Source organism: Rhodamnia argentea, chromosome 3, assembly GCF_020921035.1.
Source record: "Rhodamnia argentea isolate NSW1041297 chromosome 3, ASM2092103v1, whole genome shotgun sequence".
In the NCBI taxonomy this organism is placed as follows: Eukaryota; Viridiplantae; Streptophyta; class Magnoliopsida; order Myrtales; family Myrtaceae; genus Rhodamnia; species Rhodamnia argentea.
The window spans coordinates 30,141,179-30,161,581 of record NC_063152.1 but is presented as its reverse complement, the minus strand read 5'-3'; the positions used below and the strand labels follow the sequence as shown (position 1 = coordinate 30,161,581).

Sequence of the window (20,403 nt, the reverse complement as noted above, 5' to 3'; positions counted from 1 at the left end):
TTATTAATATATATTTTCCATTTCGCGAAAATACACAATATAAATATGTTTTCATGAAAAATAAGATAATTAACTAATAAAAATATTTTCATTATGAAAAATATTTTATGTCCAAATATTTTCTTAGGCTATAAAATTATTTTTCATCCATTCATTCTTAAACGGGATACAAGAGGGGAAATTTACACACAAAAAAGAAGAAGTCATAAATATATTGTAATACGCAATATAAGTGGAAAAAAATTACAAGAAAAAAGTCGTAAATCTATTGTCCGAATTGCCATATCCGACGAGGACAAGGCTCACCTGTGGCTGATCACCGAGGCTCTGCAACTAGTGAAGGCAGAAAAAAAAATTAAAATAAAAAAGAAAAAAAATTGTTGAGGCCCCGCAACCGGTGGAGGATGAAGGAAAAATTGGAAAAATTGAAAACTTTCCAGATGCAAAAAAATATCCATATCAATGCCGAAAGGATTAAATTGACAAATCGTCAAAAGGTTTCGGACTAAATTAGTCAAATTAAAAACTTAAGACTAAATTGGTATCCGTACAATAGGTTTATGACTTTTTTTTTTTTTGTAATTATCATGATCTAAGATATCGTTTTTAGAAAAATGTTTTACAAATTATCCATTTTCCGCAAACAAACCGTGAGTAACATGTATTGTGTTGTGCTCGGAGTTAATTATTAAAAGATAACAATTATTTGACAAATTTTGAGGCCAAAAATAACTTAATAGTTCGCGTTAACCAATCCCTCACAATGGTATAATTGAATATGTGATTGAATAACATATATTACATTTTCTTCCTTAGAAAAAAGAAGAAGTGCTAACTAGTTTCTTTATGTTTTTTTAAAAAATAATACCTAGATATAGGAAATTGTCGCTGCTGTGTGAACTGCTAAGATGCTATATAATTTACTGGGTGTTCTTCATAACATACATTTGGTCAATCTTTGGTTTTTTTTTTTTTTCCATTTGGTTAAATCTTAGTTAACCAATACTTATTTGTTTAGCAAAATAGGAAACAACTTAGCTTATGGTTTATATTAGATTGACTGCAAAAGGAGAAAAAGGGTTCTCAAAAAAACCATTTGTCACACAAAATGCTTTGAATAAATCTGAATTTCTACACTAGTCCAGCAAAAGCTGCTATAATTTGCTTATTTTAAGCATATATATACACACGCGCGCGCGCGCCCGCGCAACTGTAAAAACTAAAAAGCCTTGCCGACAACAACAGTCAAATAATAAATAAATAAATAAAAACGGCTGATGCTTTTCAGGAAACGTAGGCCAACCCTCTCTGGAGCATAAACTGTCCTCTGATTCCTAGCACGATATCTTGATCATGTATAGTTTGGTGTCTATCACTGTCACTGGTCAATGCATTATTTATTGGAAAATTTTTTATTGAAAAATGCTTTCCTCACAGTATTATTAGAAACTATATAATTTCAACCATAAACTCATACATCATCACCGACACTCATTGATTAACAAATCGTGTGGTCAAGAACTATTATCAGACCGTCGGGTTATCAGAAGTCGTCTGGTCAGAAACAATTACTGTTAGACCATCAAGTTAGCGGTTTCCTTCTTTATTTTTATTTTTTAATTAATAAGTGTATTAAAAATTCTAAAACTAGTCATAAAATATAATTGAGATCTATAACTTTCAAAAAATGCAATCAAGTTCTTAAATTTGTCACAAAAGTACAATTAAGTCTTTAAATTTTTAAAAAGTTCAATCATATTTTAAAACTTGTCAAATTGATCAAATCAAGTCCTTTCCTTGATTACACTTTTTTGAAAATTTTAAGACTCGGATTGCATTTTCATGACAAGTTTTAAGGCTCAATTTCACTTTTTAAAGTTTTAGAACTTAATTACACATTTCTGATAAGTTTTAGAATTTGATTGCACATTTTGAAAGTTTAAGACTCAATTGCACTTTTGTAACAAGTTTAAATCCCTTATTTTTTGTATAAATATTGCAGACCCGAATAAGAAGGTTTCAAGAAGAAGCTTTGTAGGACAATCACTTTCACTTCATTCATCTTCTCGTGTATTCAGACCAAAAACATATATGGAAACAAAAATCTAGCACAACTAAGTGGAATATACACCGACGGCCTTGTATATACAAATTACAATGCTCATCACATTCTCTGTGTTACGAGAATTACCCAGACCCAGGAAGACCTCTGAAATTACATGTTCATCTTGCCCGTTGCTGCGACATTCAGGACCATGACTGCTGGGGATGGCAATGAAGCTCATATTCAAAAAAACCCACAGAGGCTTCAGCTTGCCTGGCAGTTTGAATCTCGAGAGTTGACGACATTATAGTACAGGGAGGATTGCTTGCCGTCGAACTTGGAAATTACTTGTTGAGCCGATAGACCGCAGTAACGTTGCCCAAGCCGAGCGATGCAGATGTCGATGATTTTCTTGAACATAGAATCGCCTTGGATGAGTGGCTGCTTGACGAACTCTTCCAGCGGCATCCACTGAGTCACAGAATCAATAGAATTTAGATATTAACACTATTTTGAAGTCCAACAGCAGTTTGCTTGATATACAAATTTTAGAGAAATATGGTGAAAAACCCTGGTTGTTTGTTCCACGGTCAAATAGGTACCCACCTTGGCTGCTTCAATCTCAAGATCATCAACAACGATCTGGGTCGATAGTGGTTTTAGCATGCAGATAAAAAACAAGTCTGACTTTTGAAAGGCCACATTGTGAACATGCCTGAAAATAGAATCAACTAAAAATGAATGTCAGGTGTCTCGATTGACGAGACAAAGCAGAAACAAGATATCCATTCAGCTTCGAGATTAATTTCAAGAGGACAATTTGTTTTCGTCATGGCGCTATGCCGTCTTGTAAGGAACGCTGACAGGTCACAGCCTGGTATAACCCTCATTTGAAATCATGATTATACTTGATTGCAGTACTTAGTAATCTTGATGAAAATAACTTCATAACTCATTCCTCCCATATAGACATCCTTCGGTGCCCCATGATATAAATTGAAAGTTTCACCGAGACAGTTTTTAGCACAATATTTAGATCAGAAGCAAATGGGTAAGACACCAATCTTATTACCTGAATGCTATCACTTCCATAAACTCTGTCTCAATCTGCAGAGAGAAAGAACTTGAGAATGATTGAACTAGAAACGATTTATGCAGAACTCTGTACAATTTGTTTTCCTTCTAGACTACATGGATTTTAGACGAGAATACTTTTGCTTAGACAAGTCTTACCACTGTTTCCTCCTTGACTTCTCTGACAGCACCGGCAAAAATCTCCTCCGACTGATGGGAAAAGATAAAATATACAGAAAGAATAAGAAAAGCATGTTCTTATAATCATCTACAATTTTTAAGTACAACATTACAGGTGACACTCCTTAAAATTTAAAGCTCCACCTCATGAATAAATCCAGTCAGTAACTTCCAGAGGTCGAGGCATGTTGAAGGACAGTACTTCTCTCGCACTACGAGAACCTACAGCAAGCTTCTCTCTTTCTGTTACTGAGCTCAACTAGTAAAATTAGATATTAACTCGTCTAGCTGATATAAGAACAATCATAAGCTCCCACAAAATTCATAAACTAAATTAAACTCTATGATACCATCATACCTTACCAGTACTTACTACAACAATTTTCACATTTTGGCAACTTAAATTTGGCTCTGTAACTTCAAAATCTCCATTTAGTTTTCTAAGACATGAGCTTATTATCTTGGATTAGTGAGACACCAAAGTAGATAAGGTGTAAAAGCCACCGGAGAAGGCGTTTCCCAATTTCAAGTGAAAAAGACGAGTAGGTCACTTTGCTCTAACAGCGAATTACTGTAATGAGTAAACTTACCTCATTTTCGTCATTGATAACGAAACCTCCAACTCCTACTTGATGAGAAGCATTAGCAGGAAGCATGCAAGGCCCATCGGGAATCCAGTATGTCAGCATGACATACCCTTTTTCAGCATGATGGTATTGAAAACCTTCCTACATTATTGAAGTAAATTGACCAACTTAACTAATGGATACTCGGCTCACTCTGCGAGTTTCTATTTGGTATTCTATATTTTCGTCTCAACCACCAACCATGAAGATAGCATAGGTAACTCGTCACTTCATTTTCTAGTCATCAGATACTTGAGGACAACAGAAGTACCTTAACTGCTATGGGAACAAACTCAGACAACTCCGATGGTAACTTGAGCCAAATTCCCTTCTTTCCCTGTAATTAATACGAAGAAAGGAATATAAGTGCTATATTCAAAAGAAGATATTGGTCGGAACAGAGAAATCCAAATGCCACTTGAAATGAAATGACATGGAATTTACACATATGAAATTACTAAGCACATTTGAAAATTTTATTATCACCTAATTACCAATCACACCTTTTCCTGGATCCGTAGAACTTGCCTCCATTGGAGGTAATCATTAGCCAAAAAAGCTGAATCAAGATAGTAAAGTTCTTGAGACTATAGCTCGTCCTATCCTTCTTTTAGACTAACACAGATCAAGCACATTTCAATCACCTCGCTCCTAAGCTGCATGTAAAGTGTTATTTTTCTTCTGTATAACTCAGATTCCCTCAATGAAGTGTCTAATGTGTCTAGCAGCCATTTCAGCAAATTAAAAACATACCTCTATTTTCCACCGACTAAGGGATAAACGAAGCATCGAAGCAAATAGATTTGCTTCAGTTGGTAATTTATCTGGATCAATGAGAGCTCCTCCATACTCATCATCATAGGCATCAAGTACTCTCAACTCACAGGAATAAGGACTAGAAGCAGGTTTTAGTCCGTTGATGTGAATTGAATAGGTTTCTGTGGCAAGTTTATCCTGAGCAACCGAACCTACAGCTCTGACTGGCAGATATGTATCCCTTGACATGCTTGAATAAGAAGCCTTAACTAAAGCACCTGAATATGAACATCGCAAAGATAATATGATAAGCCGCAATCATGGCCAAGCCAATTCCTTTGTTAGGAAAAGCATAGCTTGAACGAATTTCAAACTTCAATAAAGAAGACTCTTAAGAAGGAATGCTGATGGAGCAGTTCCTCGTATGTCCGGAGGATATTAAAACAAAATGCATAGTATTTCATTTAACAATTATCATGAATGTACAACTAAACCAGCACGTATGTGAAATTTATTCCCATTCTAACGTTCAGTAAGCGCAGATTAATATCCTCAAAGGATTTGTCTATCCCATTTTTGCATCACTTCATCATCTCCATTCATGTCAGATGAAAAGTCTGATAATCATTGCGAACTTCTAAAATTTCACATACCCATGATTCCAGAAACTACCAATGTAATCCCAAGTATATCCAGCAAAAGAAAATTTCAATTCTTGAGGCGACATGAAAAGTTCACGAGATAAGTTTCCAATCATATCCCCAATAAACTTATACTAAAAGAGCATAAATTCATAAAAATAGTTCCCATAGGCAAGAAGAGCATCACCTCCGCAACAAGAGGCCTGGAAGTTTGAGAATGAGCGGGAGCATAATATATTTTCAATGTGGCTAGCTTCAGATGTAAACAGAGACTTCGCCTCCAACAGTTTCAGCTCCATAATAACAGCTCCCAATTGTCACCCCACACCAACTCACCCTTTTGATAATTACCACCACCACCCCAGAACACCAATCTTACCTTAAATCTATCCTTATATAGTACCTTATTTCAAAGATACACAGAGCTCTGCGACAGATATAGAAATTTCGGAACAAGATAGACAAAAAAAACCAAAACAAGGGAGTCTTGGAAGCGATGCCAATCGGTATGAACTAAGGGGAAAACTCGATAACGCATTACCCAGTGAAAGACTACGAATTAAGAGAAATCGCAAAGGACTCGCAAGCGTGTAAAAACACTTTAAAATATCTGGGTGGTGCGTGCATTTTTCACTATCCCTAAGCAAAGATTCAATTTTGTCGCGGGCATTTTGACAAACTTGTGGTGCAAAACGGGTGGTGCCGGACGAGGACAAAGAGTGGTGGGAACCAACGCCTTTTCCGCGGGGAAAACGCAAGAGGAGCAAAAGATCTCCCATTTCTCTCATGCGCAGCAAGCGAATCAAGAAAATCACGGGGAGTCAATGTAACATCCACAGATTTAAAAACCCAACAAAAAGGGTCGTCAAGAGCAAAGATTAGGAACATGGTTTTCGCTCTCGCTCTCAGCGACTTCGACGACGAACAGCGACAACTACGAGCAGGGGAGAAATCGAGGATTAGGATAGCGCCGGGTTATGCAAATGTTACTGAGAAGAAAGAGAAGCACAACGAATTATCTCCCACTCTCCCTAAATATGTACAAGAAACATGTTTCGATTAGACACTGCATGAGAAAACTTCCGTTAGTATTCCAAATGTGAAACTCCGATATAGTTACTCCAGTCAACTTTCACCGAAAATCGCTGATGTAGCGGCTTAGTCAAGCCATCCTATCTGATGAACACTGCTACTTTAGTGATTTTTTTATGGTAGTTGATTGGAAGGACTATATTGAAATTTTGCCCATAGGTTAGGACACAATTGTCAAAATTGAAAAGTTTAGAATAGAATTAATATCCGTATAATAAGTTTTATGACATCAGATAATTTCTCCTGAAAAAATCAAATAAAAATTCTTCTAATGTCCTAACAAATTAAGAAATCTCGAGAAAATTAATGGTTACACCTTTTTGGTAGTCCCTAATTGGCGAGAGTTTTTCCCATTATACTTCTAATTAGTGGGTTAAAATTTGTTCATGTTCGAAGTACTAGGGGAATGAAAACTGCAATCCCGACAAGATTGTCATTATTTCTAATCCCACGAATTTTTAATTAATAAGTGTTTTATATAAGACACGCGGTGATGATATGTGTATCTACAATCAGAAATAACCGTTTATACCGTCAGAATATCGGGAAGCATTTCCTTTTGGGGAATATGGCCCAATAATGAATTATATCGCTGACGAAAATAAATTCTCCTGCCATGATATTGTTAAGGGCTATGAAATGCCGGTTTAACTCTCGAGAGGAGACGGTTATTATGTATTAGAAACGCCGCGAAGAGTGTCCGACAAGCTCCTCCTCCCGCGCGTGGGAGTTCACTGCAAATAATATTTCGCGGACAGCAATTAAAGCACGTGACTCGTGAGTGGCGGGGACACGTGGACCAACAAAAAGGGAGTGGGACTCTGAGCCGGACTAAGTAGCACCGACATCGCAACACGACACATCAAATCTACACGTCATTTCTTAAAAATAGATAATTTCGACACGTTGAGGCACGTTGTATATTAGAAGTTTAATTTTACATATACATAAGAAAAAATTAACATTTTTATGATTATTTCAATCAAGTTAATTTGATTCAAATTCATAAATAAATAAATAAATCTAGAATGAATTCATACTAAAAATATTAATCTTTCATTTGTTAGTATCATTCATGGTTTTGAATAGATATATTCAACTATATTCCATTCTAATATTCCACTATTTGTTGGTGGAGTTTTATTTGGAATATTAGGTTTCTACAAATTTACATTTCTACTCCTAAAAAATTGAAAATTTTCAAAATTGACTCGTGCATGTCGGGATGCCCGACACGCGTATCAAAAGAGTTGATCACGTGTTGAAGATCCGACACTCCGTTGACCGTGCATCGAGGGTCCGACGCAGCATAGAGCCTCCCGGAAAGTGTCGATGTTACATAGATTAGGACTAGGCTACGATCATGCAACCGTGGTACCCCACGAGGCATTTGATGTTTTAAAAGTGCAATCAAGTCTTAAAATTTGTTAAGGTGGTCCAATTAAATCCTTTCATCTAATGTCATCTAACTTGACAAATGGAAGTTTTTAACAAATTTTAAGATTTGATTGTACCAACTTAATAAGTTGTAAGGCTCGAATGCACTTTTTGAAAGTTTAGGGATTCAATTGTACCTTCGTGACAAGTTTTAGAACTCGTAGTGTATTTATCCCACATGTATGTTAAGATTAAGGGCACAAACACAACAACATAGAGAGTAAGTACGAAAAAGAGAAATTGAGGCCCAAATTTATCCCGATTTACCTCGTCTAGGGTTCCAGTATAATTAGCATTATCTCACATCTTTGTTACAACGCTTGATTACGAAGAAAAAAAAGAGATTGCATATATCAAAAGTTATTCATGGGACTAAACCTAAATTATAAATAAAATACGGGTTCAAACTATAAAAGACATTTGATGTCCAAAGGGAGCTTCTCCCTTCCCCGCCGGCACTCCGGAAAGCGGGATCTTGTGTTTTCCTATGGTCGGGGAGCATGAATCACATCTCAATAATATATATTAACTTCAAGATAGGACCTCGAACCACGGGATCATGCGGACAGGTTTTCAATATATATATAAAAAAAAAAAAGACGAGCAACATTTTGTGTGTGTTACATGTGCAGATGCCCAGATGTTATTATCATAATCCTCGAACAAGATTTTCAGCCCCAGAAGAAGATACGGTTTTGGGAGAGTGTCTGATGTTGTGAACGCCGTGTGACAAAGCAAATGGTGTGCTTTTGCCACGTGGCTCACATCCGTCCAATAAGCATTGATTTATTAACTCGTTATTTCCAAACTTTTCTTTTATCGGGTTTAATTTTCATGAAACGAGACCTGTGAGAAGAAAATACCTCAGACATATACTTCAATATCTATCTCCTTAAATTTTTTTTCTCTCTCGAACTAAACAATTCAAAAGAGACAACATATATTGAGAATTTTAATTATTATCCTTCTGGAACATATATCCTTTCTAATTTTATCTCCTATCGTTTTCAAAATTGGAAAAAAAATGAAAATATCTATGTACTGATTTATTTATCCATTTAATTGGAAAATTTAAGTTAAAATTAGAGAAACATATTTCATTAGGTGAATAAGATTTATATTTTGAAGTATTAACTTACTTCGAGATGTGAATAAGTACGCAATTTATCTACTTAATTTAACGTACATAACTATAATTTGAAGGACAGACTAGGATACGAGTTTTTGGCTTGCTATTCACCACACGATAACATTAATCGATTGAGAAGAGAACCTTAATGTTACAATAACACCAATCTCTTAAAACAAGGTAAACATCCAACGTTTTTAACTTGTTCGAAACATGCATATCGGCATTTCATTCAATTTTAGGTTCTTTTGAAATCTCACTTGTTTTACATGTATCCAACGTCTTTTAAAACAAGGTTCTTTTGAAATCTCACTTGTTATACATGTATCCAACGTCTTTTAAAACAAATATCATTCATTAGAGAGTAAAACCGAGGGAGGGAGAGAGAGGGGATGTGGGTAATTTTTAGACTTAGGCTCTGTTTGTTTCACGAAGAATGAATGATTTGAAAAATATTTTCCTAAAAATAATCGCATGTATCGCTTGAAATAATCAATCATTGCTGATAACAATTTGTATCTAACCATTTACGTAGACGAAGGAAAAACATTTTGTTCATTCATTTCTAATTTTAGGAAAATGCTTTCCAAATTATTCATTTTCTACGAAACAAACGGAATCTTAAAGATATTTTTTTTTTTTTTGGTTCTTTCGTTTTTCTTTTTTTTTTTTTTGGAATTTTATACTTTGTTCAAGTAAGGTTCCCGCGTGGGCGTCATGACCTAGCAATATAAGATTGAAACAGGTTCCCGAGCGGGTGACATGACCCGCCAATATAAACTCAGACGATCTTTACCGACCGATGTTCCATTGTTGAACGCAAATTCCTGAACAGAAAAAGCAAGAAGGGGAAGTCAATGGGATCTGCCACTAACAACTCCAACGTAAACATCCCTACGATATCTCAACCGCAACCGGAACAACTGATCAAACAAGAGCAGATTCTGTCCCACGTTGAAGAGCTCTTCTTGCTGCTTCGTCCCAATGCGTGCTGTGCTCGTGACGCAGTTCAGAGGGAATTTTACCACCAGCACTGATTTCTGCAGCTATGGAGTCCATTGCCGAACGAGCAGGACGAGCTACTGATTACGCTCCAAGTAAGATGCCGGGATCATCTGCAAACCCCACGCCTCCTTGTTACCACCAGCACTGCCCGTTCCGGCGGCTCAGAAAGTTGATCGCCGGTGGCTCTTCTGGTCCCACGGCCGTCCATCCGATCGCGGACGCTGCTTCTCTATGCCTCGGCCACTTTCTTATCAGTCCCTCCTTCCAGATTTGACTTCCTCATTCTCTCGTATTGTTAGTTTAATTCCCTTTCAAGCTTTTCAATGAAAGAGCCAGAAAAGCAAACGAGAGTTTTTAGCATTTTCTACTTGGATTCGCCTTTCGGGGATTGAGTACACAGGATCAAAAGGTCGAACAGCGCGCAGTTGCAAGATTGGTTCATCGTTTGAGAACAAGATTGCCTTTTCTTTTTCTTTTTTTCTGTGGGAGTTGCACTTCATTGACATAGGCCTGCAAGCAAGTTTCAGTCTCGAGGTCCGCCGATAGGTAGTAACTTCAATTAAGTTCAGGGACCGCCTTTTCCTACAACCTCTATTTGTTACTAGTCTGGCAATGGGTCTACCATGCCCACTTCAAAAATTAGCTGGAGGCATATTTTGTCTTTGATTCCGACTTGATACAAATATGAGTAAACGAATGATAGAGAGCTTGCGATACAAGTTACCGTAGTTATTCTCTTCAATTGACATCTCTACGTACATTCCAAATTGCCGGCACTTTGTTCTGCTATCTGTCCCTGCTGCTAAACAGAGATTGAAGGACATTTGGTGCGAAAGAGTCCTCTCCTGCAACGGAATCGTGTTTCTTCGGTTATCAAGAGACGCCTTTTCATCCACATGGTCATCTTCTTTCCATTTTTCTGATGGAAGAGAAGGTAGAACTGATGGCAGACCGTCTCCTGAAGCATCTCGAAGAGGGCCCTCCTATGCTAGACGTATGACAGACGTGGTTCTTGACATCAATACCTTGTGGGTAGCAATATATAGAAATGTCATTTGGTTGAATCATCTGCTGCTGTTCTTTTTTTTTTCCTTTTTTGGATTTTTTCCTGCATTACTTATTTACACACCACTGCAGCAATTTTGTCTTTCTTCTTGTCTGAATTTCCAGTTTCTTATTTTGCGTCTCTCTTTCTCAAGAGTATATTTTGGACAAGTCGCAATGCGGTGGCAACTGCTCTCTTGGGGAGCTAAGGTTAGACAGTTGAAGAGAATGGAGGGCCTATGTTTCCAGTTTCTTGTGAAATGCAACTTGCATCACATGAGTTCATGGTGTGGATTTACTTTGCAGGTTAACCATCTCATCAACAAGGGAAAATGGTGGAGGCTGGCCACATCAAATTTCTTACACGTGAACATCGCGCACCTCCTGGTCTGTTTGCGATTATAAATGCTCAGCTTTTTTATGTATCATTTGTCAACAGATTTTTTACTTAAGCTTGTCCTTTGCAGCTTAGTTCCTTGAGTCTAGATGCCATTGGTCACAAGGTGGAAGCAGTTGCTGGCCCGGAAAATTTTCTAACGGTTTACGCCACATCTGCAATCGCAAGTAACCGCTCGGACATATTGATGCAATCATACAGTCGCATGTTTACCGGTCCTTGATAAAACTTGGCATTCTACAGGTCAAGCGATGAGTTATAGGTTGAGCAAAGCGTTTTCCGTAGGTGCTTCTGGACCAGTTTGCGGACTGGTGAGTCCTCTTGAAATGTCATCCAGCGCAGTGCGAACCTGCCTCCATGGACAGAACATCGAGCCTCTCTTTTTTACCTTTTCTTCCTCTCGTCTTTCTTCCAGTCATTGTTACGCACCTGGTGCTTTATTTAGGTTGGTTACCTGGCTGTTTACTTCTTGAGGCATGGAGGCCCGACCGGAGATGCCGACAAAGTTCTGAGCTTCATAGCAACAATGATTATCTTTAACATGGTATGTTTCTTTCAAGCAACAATAGCTCATTCAAGCTTTTTCAAAATGTGTTTTATTTTTCCGCCATGCTTTCCGCGGCACCTTACTGTATGGCTAGCAAGCGTGCTTTTGCTTCTTCCAAGTTACTGCTCTTGATCGAGCTCATAGAATCGGAAGTATATCTAGGAACCCAGCTTTGGGAAATTTACAAACTCTATGTCTAAGTTAGCATGCTTGTATCTGCAAGAGAAGTTAATATGCTGAATGTCCTCGCTGCAGGTCGTTGGGCTCTCGGCTAAACGTATTGATATCTGGGGACAGGTGAGTATAGCATCAACTTCTCTGTCTCTGTTTGCACAATGTGCTTTCATTTCTACTGGAAGTTCACTTGACCGTATCTTGAACATTGCTTTGTGGTCGTTGTCTTGACAAAACGAAAATCTTCACGATGAACTGTGCGAGGCTGCACCGGGGAAAGATGGAAGTTTTTCAGTCTTCTGGGATGGTAATCCGTCTTTGTCGGATGTCGTGCCCGTCATTTCGAGTGATGTGTCGTTTCTCGAAATTTTTCCTATGCAGGTAGGAGGATTTCTCGGCGGGGCAGCCACATCGTGGCTCCTTGATCCCTTTGGGAAGCTGGAGTATCGGTCTAGCGATGGTTGGAAGATCGCCACCGACATCAAAGGGAGAGAGAAGAGCCGGGGCAGCGGTACGTGAAGCGTAAATGCCGGTGATCAAGATGCAACTCCATTACTCCACCTCCCTGCTGCAAAGTTACTTAGCATGTATGGGCATTGCCATGACAATGTCTGGGTGGGGCTATTTTTGTATTTCCCACTGGTGCAAAGATTCTACCAGCATCCTTCTCTGAAATTTTCTAATAACTCTCTGGCCGCAATCTTTTTATTTTGGGACAAGTGCGGCGAAAGTCCTAAAACTCTTCACTAAAGTACAATTGAGTCCTAAAACTTAAAAAAAAAAAATACACTTGAGTCATAAAACTTGTCACCGAAGTGCAATCGAGTCGTGAAACTTTCAAAAAGTACAATCAACGTAAGGAATTGATTTCATCAATTTGACAAATTCGAGGGTTTGATTGCACTTTTTAGAAGTTTTAGGATTCAATTGCACTTTATGACAAGTTTTAGGACTCAATTGTACTTTGTAGATAAGTTTTAAGACTTTGACTGCACTTACCCCTTTTATTTTATATGGTACCCAAATGGCAAAATCTTTTGACAATTTAAGGAACTTCTCAATTTCATAGTTATAGACGGTGGTTATGCAATGAGAAGCTGCGATTGAGGTCATCCATCAAACAATCTCAACGGGCGCTCAATCTAAAGCAAGAAAAGACACGGTCTTAAAAGTGAACCTAGAGAGGGCGAGAAGCTCGAGAGCTTTCCTTCCATCCCGCCAAAATCACGATGGAAGCGTCTAAGTAGTAAACATTGGGTTGCCAGGAAAGGAGTGGATAACTACCGAAAGTATCTAAATAATAAGCCCATCCCAAGATGAGAAACCTAAAATTTGTCGCAAAAGGGACCGTGTGTGCTCTATCATAACAATCCGTTAATGACCGGTAGATCTACACTCAGGAAATGGAAAATTACCAAAAAAGTCCTAAACTTATTGCAATTGTGCCGATACAGTCCTAAACTTACTCTTTTTTTTTTTTTTGCCGATTCGGTCCTAAATCTTTTTTAATTGAGCAAATTCAGTCTATCTAGGAAATTTTGGCAGGTCAGTGCTGACGTGGACGCCGATCGGCCGATAACGTAATATTTTAATATTTTTAATTTTTTTTGAATTTTTATTTTTATTTGTATTTTATTTTATTTTTACTTCCCATTCCCAGCCCACCTAGGTCTACACTCTCTCTCCTGTTCTTCTTCTTCGTGAGCTTCCATGCGTCGTCAGCGACGCCTCCATGCACTGCTGCTGCCTAGGCCTTGGCCTCAGCTGCTCCAATTACCCGACCCTCTCTCTTCCGAGGACACCTAGATCATTACTGAAGTCAACTACCTCGACGGAACCCTGACTCTCGTTGGCATTGACTTTGCCGACCAGAGTTGCCCAAGGGCCTGCCATAGCCTCACGATCGACTCTGTCTAGCTCGATTACAACTCCGCCGATGTCAATCTTAGCTACTTCTTCAACTGCAGTGCTCCTCTTTCCGAGCCTCATCCGGCGACAGCAAGGTCGAGCCTCGTCATGGCTGAGCGAGGCTCGACCTCGCTAGATCTGGGCTGGCGAGGCGAGCCTTGCCTAGCCATCGACGCTCAGACTCGTAGGCCCCTGGCAAGGCCAGTTGCCAAACCTTAGCAATCGGCTAGAGGAGGAAGACGGAAGGGTAAGAGGAGGACGCCATGGAAGCTCACGAAGAAGAGGAAGAGGAGGGAGAGAAAAAAGAGAGAGAGTGCATATCTCGGTGGGCTGGGAAGGGAAAGTAAAAGAAAAACAAAAAAAAAATAATATTAAAATATTAAAAAAAATGAAATATTATTAAAATATTATGTCGCCGACCGGCGTCCATGTTAGCTCCGGTATACCAAAATTCATTTGATGGACTAAACTAACACAATTGCAAAAGGTTTAGAATTGAATCGGCAAAAAAAGCAAGTTCGGACTAAATCGACACAATTGCAATAGAAATTAGTAACTTGTCAAGAGAAATCGATATAAGAAGCTACGAATACACTTATTGATAATGGAATTCGCTGATAGCGAATGAGCGGTTATCGTAATAAGGTTGACACGTTGTTTTCGAATGCGGCCGAAGGCAAAGAGGAAAGCTTTCGTGAGACTCTCTCTGGCCAAGGGGTCGACTATTTCGACGAAAATTTTCCTCCCGACTCCTAGGACAAACATCACTTATTTGGGTGTCCATGTATCAATTCAGTTTGCTGACTTTAAGCATAAAAGGATCTTTTAACGGAAAAAAGCTAGGACGGCTTTTTACGCGGATAACTGTACTAAAAATCCTAAAACTTATGGCTAAAGTATACTACAAATGTCAAAATTTATGTATAGCGCTCACTTTAGTGCCAAATCTTTCAAAATAACTACTTAAGTATCAAATTTTTTGAAAAACGCTCACTTCGATGCCAACTCCGATTTGAGATGACTAGTCTTGCTAGAAATCCAAGGTGACCTATTTTTTTTAATTAATATTTGAGCTGATGTGTCTTTCCAAAATTGACACCGAAATAAGCGTTTTTTAAAAAAAATTGGCACTTAAATGATTGTTTTGAAAGTTTTGCCACCGAAGTGATCGTTTTTCAAAAATTTTGATACTTAAGTGGTCGTTTTGAAAGTTTTGACACTAAAATCAATGTTGTACACAAGTTTTGGCAATGTAGTATACTTAAGCTTAAAACTCGTCACAAAAGTGCAATTGAGCCCTAAATCTTTTAAAGTGTAATAAAGTCCTAAAACTTATCACTAACGTGCAATCGACTCCTAAAACTTTCAAAAAATGTAATCAAGTCCTAAAATTTGTCACGAAAGTACAATCGAGTCTTCCTAAAAATTTCAAAAATGTGCAATCAATGAAAGGAATTGATTGGGCCAATTTGACAAGTTTTAGGGTTTGATTTCATTTTTTGAAAGTTTTAGGACTCAATTACGTTTTCGAGATAAGTTATATGACTTAATTGCACTTTTGAAATTTTTTAGACTAAATTGTACTTTTGTGATAAGTTTTAGGATTTTCAATGCGCTTGTTCCACTTTTCACGGACACCGATCACGTCCTGTGAGTCACCGGAAATGGGCTGGACTGATTTGTAAATAGGGAAGCTGGAACCTATGGATCAAGACGGCTGTGGTATTATCGGGTGAAAAATTGGGCCTTGAGTTGTTTCAAAGCCCTCGAAATTTGATTGGGGCCTATATTAAGCGCCCCCCCCCCGCACCCCCCTCCCTCTTCTCTCTCCTAACCCACTTTTCCAAATTTTATATTGGCACTACAGGAATTTAACTTTCAAGTGCCATATAAAATTGCTCATTTTATTTTGATGGTGACTATTCCATAAAGTGGAAATTAGCATCGACTTGCTTTCTTGGACCTATCCAAAGAGCTAAATCGCATGGTGAAACAACATAAGACATTAACTGTATGAAACCTTGCGTAAAAGCTCAAAGTACTTCTCGAAAAAGGAAATTTCTTTCTTTATTTAAGGTGGTTCTTTTGAGGAGAAAAAGGAAATGGGAAGTATAATCCCGCAACGGGGTTGTCAACTGTATGAAATCCCGTATATCGATATGAGACATTAACTAAAAATTCATGATCTCGTTATGAAATTTCAAAATGGTGTTTTCTTTAATCAATTCTCTTTCATCAATCAAAGGTGATCATCCATTTTCACACATCTCTTCATGGTACATCTCTAACTTTATTAATTTCAAATGGAATTAAGTTAGCAGGATCAATAACTTGACCATCTTACCTTCCAAGGAAACATTATATTCTATTGTATATTGTGAACGGATAGTTGCTACTTTATAATACATAATACATACATACATACATACATACATACATACATACATACATACATACATACATACATACATACATACATACATACATACATACATACATATTGCTAGAAGTTACTACATAAACATTGTAAATAGTCCTAAACATTTCAATTTGGCTAATCTAGTCCTAAGCATTTTGACATTTATCAATTCATTCCTAAACATTTTCATTATGTCAACCAAATTTCAGTATACACGTAGATGGATTCTTGAGGTTTCGTGGTTAGCTATGTGTTCCCGATGATTCAAACTTGAAAAAAGAGGTATTGCGAGAAGCTCACAGCACCGGATTCTCGATTCATTCGGGAAGTACAGAAATGTAGAGGGATTTGAGAAAAAACTTCTAGTGGGTCAACATGAATAAGGAAGCTGTAAAATTTGTCGACTAATGTCTAGTTTGCCAGCAAGTGAAAATTGAACACTAAGAACCAGGTGGAGAACTAGGGCTTTTAGAGATACCTAAATGGAAGCGAGAGCATATCACCATGGACTTCATAGTTGGTCTACTGAGAGCGCCAAATGGTAAGAATGCTATATGGGTAATTGTTGATAGAACAAAAAGTGAAGCTTCATGAAGTTTCAGTGAGCATTGTTTCTGAATGAGGATTCCATATTTGTGTTTTATTTTTGGAGGAGCTTACAAGGTGCGTTGGGTACTAAACTCAACTTCAGTCTAGCTTTTTACCCATAGACAGATGGATAGTTATAGAGAATGATGTAGACATTAGAGGATATGCTGAGATCCTAAACTATTGCATTTAGTAGTTCATGGGACAAAATCTACATTTGGCAGAATTTTCTTATGGCAATAGCTATCACTCCAGGTTAAAGATGACACCTTTTGAAGCTTTGTATGGTCAGTAAATGCGAAGTCATGTTTGTTGAGATGATGTTGGTGAAAATAGACTAACACGCTCAAAATACATTCAACGATCGAAAGAGAAAGTCAAACTGGTTAGAAAACATCTCAAAACAATACAAAGTCGTTAGAAAAGCTACGAGGAGCTCAAAAGGCGTGGGGGAGAATTCAACGAGGGAGATCGGTATTCCCGAAAGTTTCTCCTGTGGAAGGTGATAAGAGATTTGGCACACATGACAAGTCCAGATACGTGGGACCATTCTTGATCTTAGAGAAGATTGGTGAAGTTGCCTACAAACTAGTCTTGCCACTAGCACTATTCGGCCTACATAATGTGTTCCACGTCTCTTTATTGAGGAAGTATGTGCCAACTCCTAAGCGTGTTACATTTTACACCATCGAGGTTAAGGAAGAACCTAACGTATAAGAAGTACCATATTCTCATCGTCAATAGGAAGGATCAAGTGTTACAACGAGAGACAAGTCCTTTGTGAAGACAATGGTAGAACCAAATGGAAAGAAAGACTACTTGGGAGCTCAAGGAGGAGGCGATACGCAAATATCTTCATTTGTTCAAAAGTTGAGGTAAGTTATCATTTATTCAAATATCGATGACGAAAATTCTTTTAAAGAGGATAAAATGTAAGAGTTGCTTTTTGACTTGGCCAACAGGTAGTGGGACCTACCTTAACAAAATAGAAATAAAAGACATTGACTCAGTAATAATCAATAGCCGACACTCGTCTTATTAAAAGATCATATGCTCGCGACGCAAAGAAAAAGACAAAAGGGGGAGAAGAATAAAGAAGAGAGAGGGAAAATAATGGTTCTCACCGATAAGAAAGAAAGATTAAAAGAGAATGGTATTTGTTCTCTAATAATGGTGTGTTGAACAATGTACATGAGAAGCCTTTATATAGGCTTAGAGGAGTAAATGAGCCTAGCAATCTTCCTATGTGGGACTAAAGAGAAAGAAGAAATGCAAGGGAAAACTATACAACACACTACATTCTAACACCCCCCCTCAAACTCAAGGTGGATCAAATAGCGAGAGTTTGGAAAGAAGAAATTTAAATCGTTGTGATGTAAGAGCCTTCGTAAAACAATCGGCAAGTTGATTCTCGGTTCCAACAAAAGGAAGTGAAATAGTGCGAGCTTGAAGATGATGACGAGTCGGATGACAATCGATCTCGATATGTTTGGTACGCTCATGAAAGACTGGATTTGCACCGATATGAATGGCACTCTTGTTGTCACAATGTAGAGGAGTAGGATCCGGAAGTGAAACACCCATATCAGCAAGTAAGCGGCGAAGCCAAACAATCTCAACAGTAGTGTCGGCCATAGCACGATACTCGGACTCAGTAGAGGAGCGTGAGACAATATGTTGTTTCTTGGAACGCCAAGAAATAAGTGAATCGCCAAGAAAAATGCAATAACCAGTGATAGATTTGCGATCGGTGACATTGGAAGCCCAATCAGCATCGAAATAGGCACGCAACTTAAGAGCAGAAGAAGATGGTAGAAATAAGGAACGCGATAAAGTGCCTCGAAGATAGCGCAAAATCCTTAGAACAGCCGCATAATGAGTTGTTCGAGGAGCAAGAACAAACCGACCGACAACATGAACAGCATATGCGATGTCGGGTCGGGATATAGTAAGATAAACAAGACCGCCAACCAAGGTTCGATAGCGGGTGACATCGAAAAGAGGTTCTCCATCATCCGGGCAAAACTTCTGATTTAGCTCAATAGGAGTGGCAGCAGTACGTGAATCCGATAAAGCAGCCCCGGACAGAACATCGGTGGTATATTTCTGCTGAGAAATGAGAATACCACGTGAACTACGAGCAATCTCAAGCCCAAGAAAATAGCGTAGTGGTCCTAGATCCTTCATGGCAAAATGTTGCTGAAGGTGCCGCTTGGTATGCTCAATATGGTCACGATCATCTCCGGTGATGACCATATCATCAACATAAAGAAGAAGAATAGTGCAGCCTGAAGAAGAGGTATGAACAAACATAGCATGATCAGCCTCACTTTGAGTGAAACCAGCAGACTGAATAGCATCACCGAACTTCTCAAACCAAGCACGAGGGGCCTGTTTGAGACCATAAAGAGCCCGTCGCAAGCGGCAAACCCGTCCGCAGGTATGAGCAAGACCTGGCGGAGGTTGCATAAAGATATCTTCCTGAAGATCACCGTGAAGAAAGGCATTCTTCACATCAAGCTGAAAGAGAGGCCAACTGCGAATTGAAGCAACGGCTAATAAAGCACGGACAGATGTCATCTTTGCTACGGGAGCAAAGGTCTCCTCATAATCGATACCATACTCTTGCGAAAAACCTCGAGCAACCGGACGAGCTTTGTAACGCTCAATACCGCCATCAGAACGAGTCTTAATCTTATATATCCATCGGCAAGATACGAGGGAGCGACCGGGAGGAAGAGGCACAAGCTCCCAAGTACCAGTACTCTCCAAAGCCGAGAGTTCCTCGAGACATAGCCTCGGCGCCATTCTACATGCTTGAACGCCTCGCGATAACTATTAGGTTCTTGTACAAGCATGAACAAGCAGCTAAAAAGGAACCAAACTCAGTAGAATAAGAAGTAGCAGCAACATACCGGGCAGGTGGACGCCGATCTCGAGGAGGATTACGGCGTGGCTCTAGTTGTGCAGAATCGTCGAGGCCAGATTCAGCGGGAGGTGCAGCACAAGGTGAAGATGGAGAAGGTGGCAATATATCTAGATCCGATGTAGAAGAGGGACTAGAAGGGTCGAGTAGAGGATCAACGGGAAAATCCATAAATGGAACAGGAGACGAAACATGAGGTGTAGTATTTGTCGGAAAGAAAGGGATGTGTTCATGAAACGTAACATCACGAGAAATACGTACACGTCGCGCATTTGGGTCATAACAACGATAACCTTTGTGCTCAGTGCTGTAACCCAAGAATGCACATGGGATAGAGCGGGCGGTAAGCTTTGTACGTTCGGTGAGTGGAAGAATGACAAAACAAGTACATCCAAAAACTCGAAGATGATTATAGC

The 20,403-nt window shown here is 38.7% G+C and overlaps 2 protein-coding genes across 2 annotated transcripts; one reads left to right on the top strand and one right to left on the bottom strand.

Annotated features, from left to right (window-relative positions):
- Positions 1-2,031: 2,031 nt before the first annotated feature.
- Positions 2,032-6,313, bottom strand: LOC115743213 (nudix hydrolase 8-like). The gene is made up of 9 exons (XM_030677931.2): positions 5,509-6,313; positions 4,678-4,958; positions 4,196-4,261; positions 3,889-4,026; positions 3,443-3,520; positions 3,278-3,328; positions 3,117-3,151; positions 2,651-2,759; positions 2,032-2,515 (listed from the first exon to the last, which is right to left on the bottom strand). Exons 1-9 carry the CDS (start codon positions 5,618-5,620, stop codon positions 2,309-2,311), a joined length of 1,077 nt encoding a protein of 358 aa, XP_030533791.1. The 5' UTR covers positions 5,621-6,313; the 3' UTR covers positions 2,032-2,308.
- Positions 6,314-9,978: 3,665 nt separating this feature from the next.
- LOC115743050 (RHOMBOID-like protein 10, chloroplastic) lies at positions 9,979-12,665 on the top strand. The gene is made up of 9 exons (XM_030677635.2): positions 9,979-10,234; positions 10,762-11,012; positions 11,184-11,238; positions 11,335-11,415; positions 11,496-11,592; positions 11,669-11,736; positions 11,871-11,969; positions 12,228-12,269; positions 12,528-12,665. The coding sequence occupies exons 1-9, from the start codon at positions 10,028-10,030 to the stop codon at positions 12,663-12,665; spliced, it is 1,038 nt and encodes a 345-aa protein (XP_030533495.2). The 5' UTR covers positions 9,979-10,027.
- Positions 12,666-20,403: the final 7,738 nt, after the last annotated feature.

Coding starts and splice junctions, on each gene's coding strand:
- LOC115743213 (XM_030677931.2), bottom strand. CDS start 5,620: ATGGAGCTGAAACTGTTGGAGGCGAAGTCTCTGTTTACATCTGAAGCT. Junction 4,027..4,195: donor TTGTTCCCATAGCAGTTAAG/GTACTTCTGTTG, acceptor TCAATAATGTAG/GAAGGTTTTCAATACCATCA. Junction 3,329..3,442: donor TGACTGGATTTATTCATGAG/GTGGAGCTTTAA, acceptor TTTTCCCATCAG/TCGGAGGAGATTTTTGCCGG.
- LOC115743050 (XM_030677635.2), top strand. CDS start 10,028: ATGGAGTCCATTGCCGAACGAGCAGGACGAGCTACTGATTACGCTCCA. Junction 11,737..11,870: donor CTGGACCAGTTTGCGGACTG/GTGAGTCCTCTT, acceptor TGCTTTATTTAG/GTTGGTTACCTGGCTGTTTA. Junction 12,270..12,527: donor GTATTGATATCTGGGGACAG/GTGAGTATAGCA, acceptor TTTCCTATGCAG/GTAGGAGGATTTCTCGGCGG.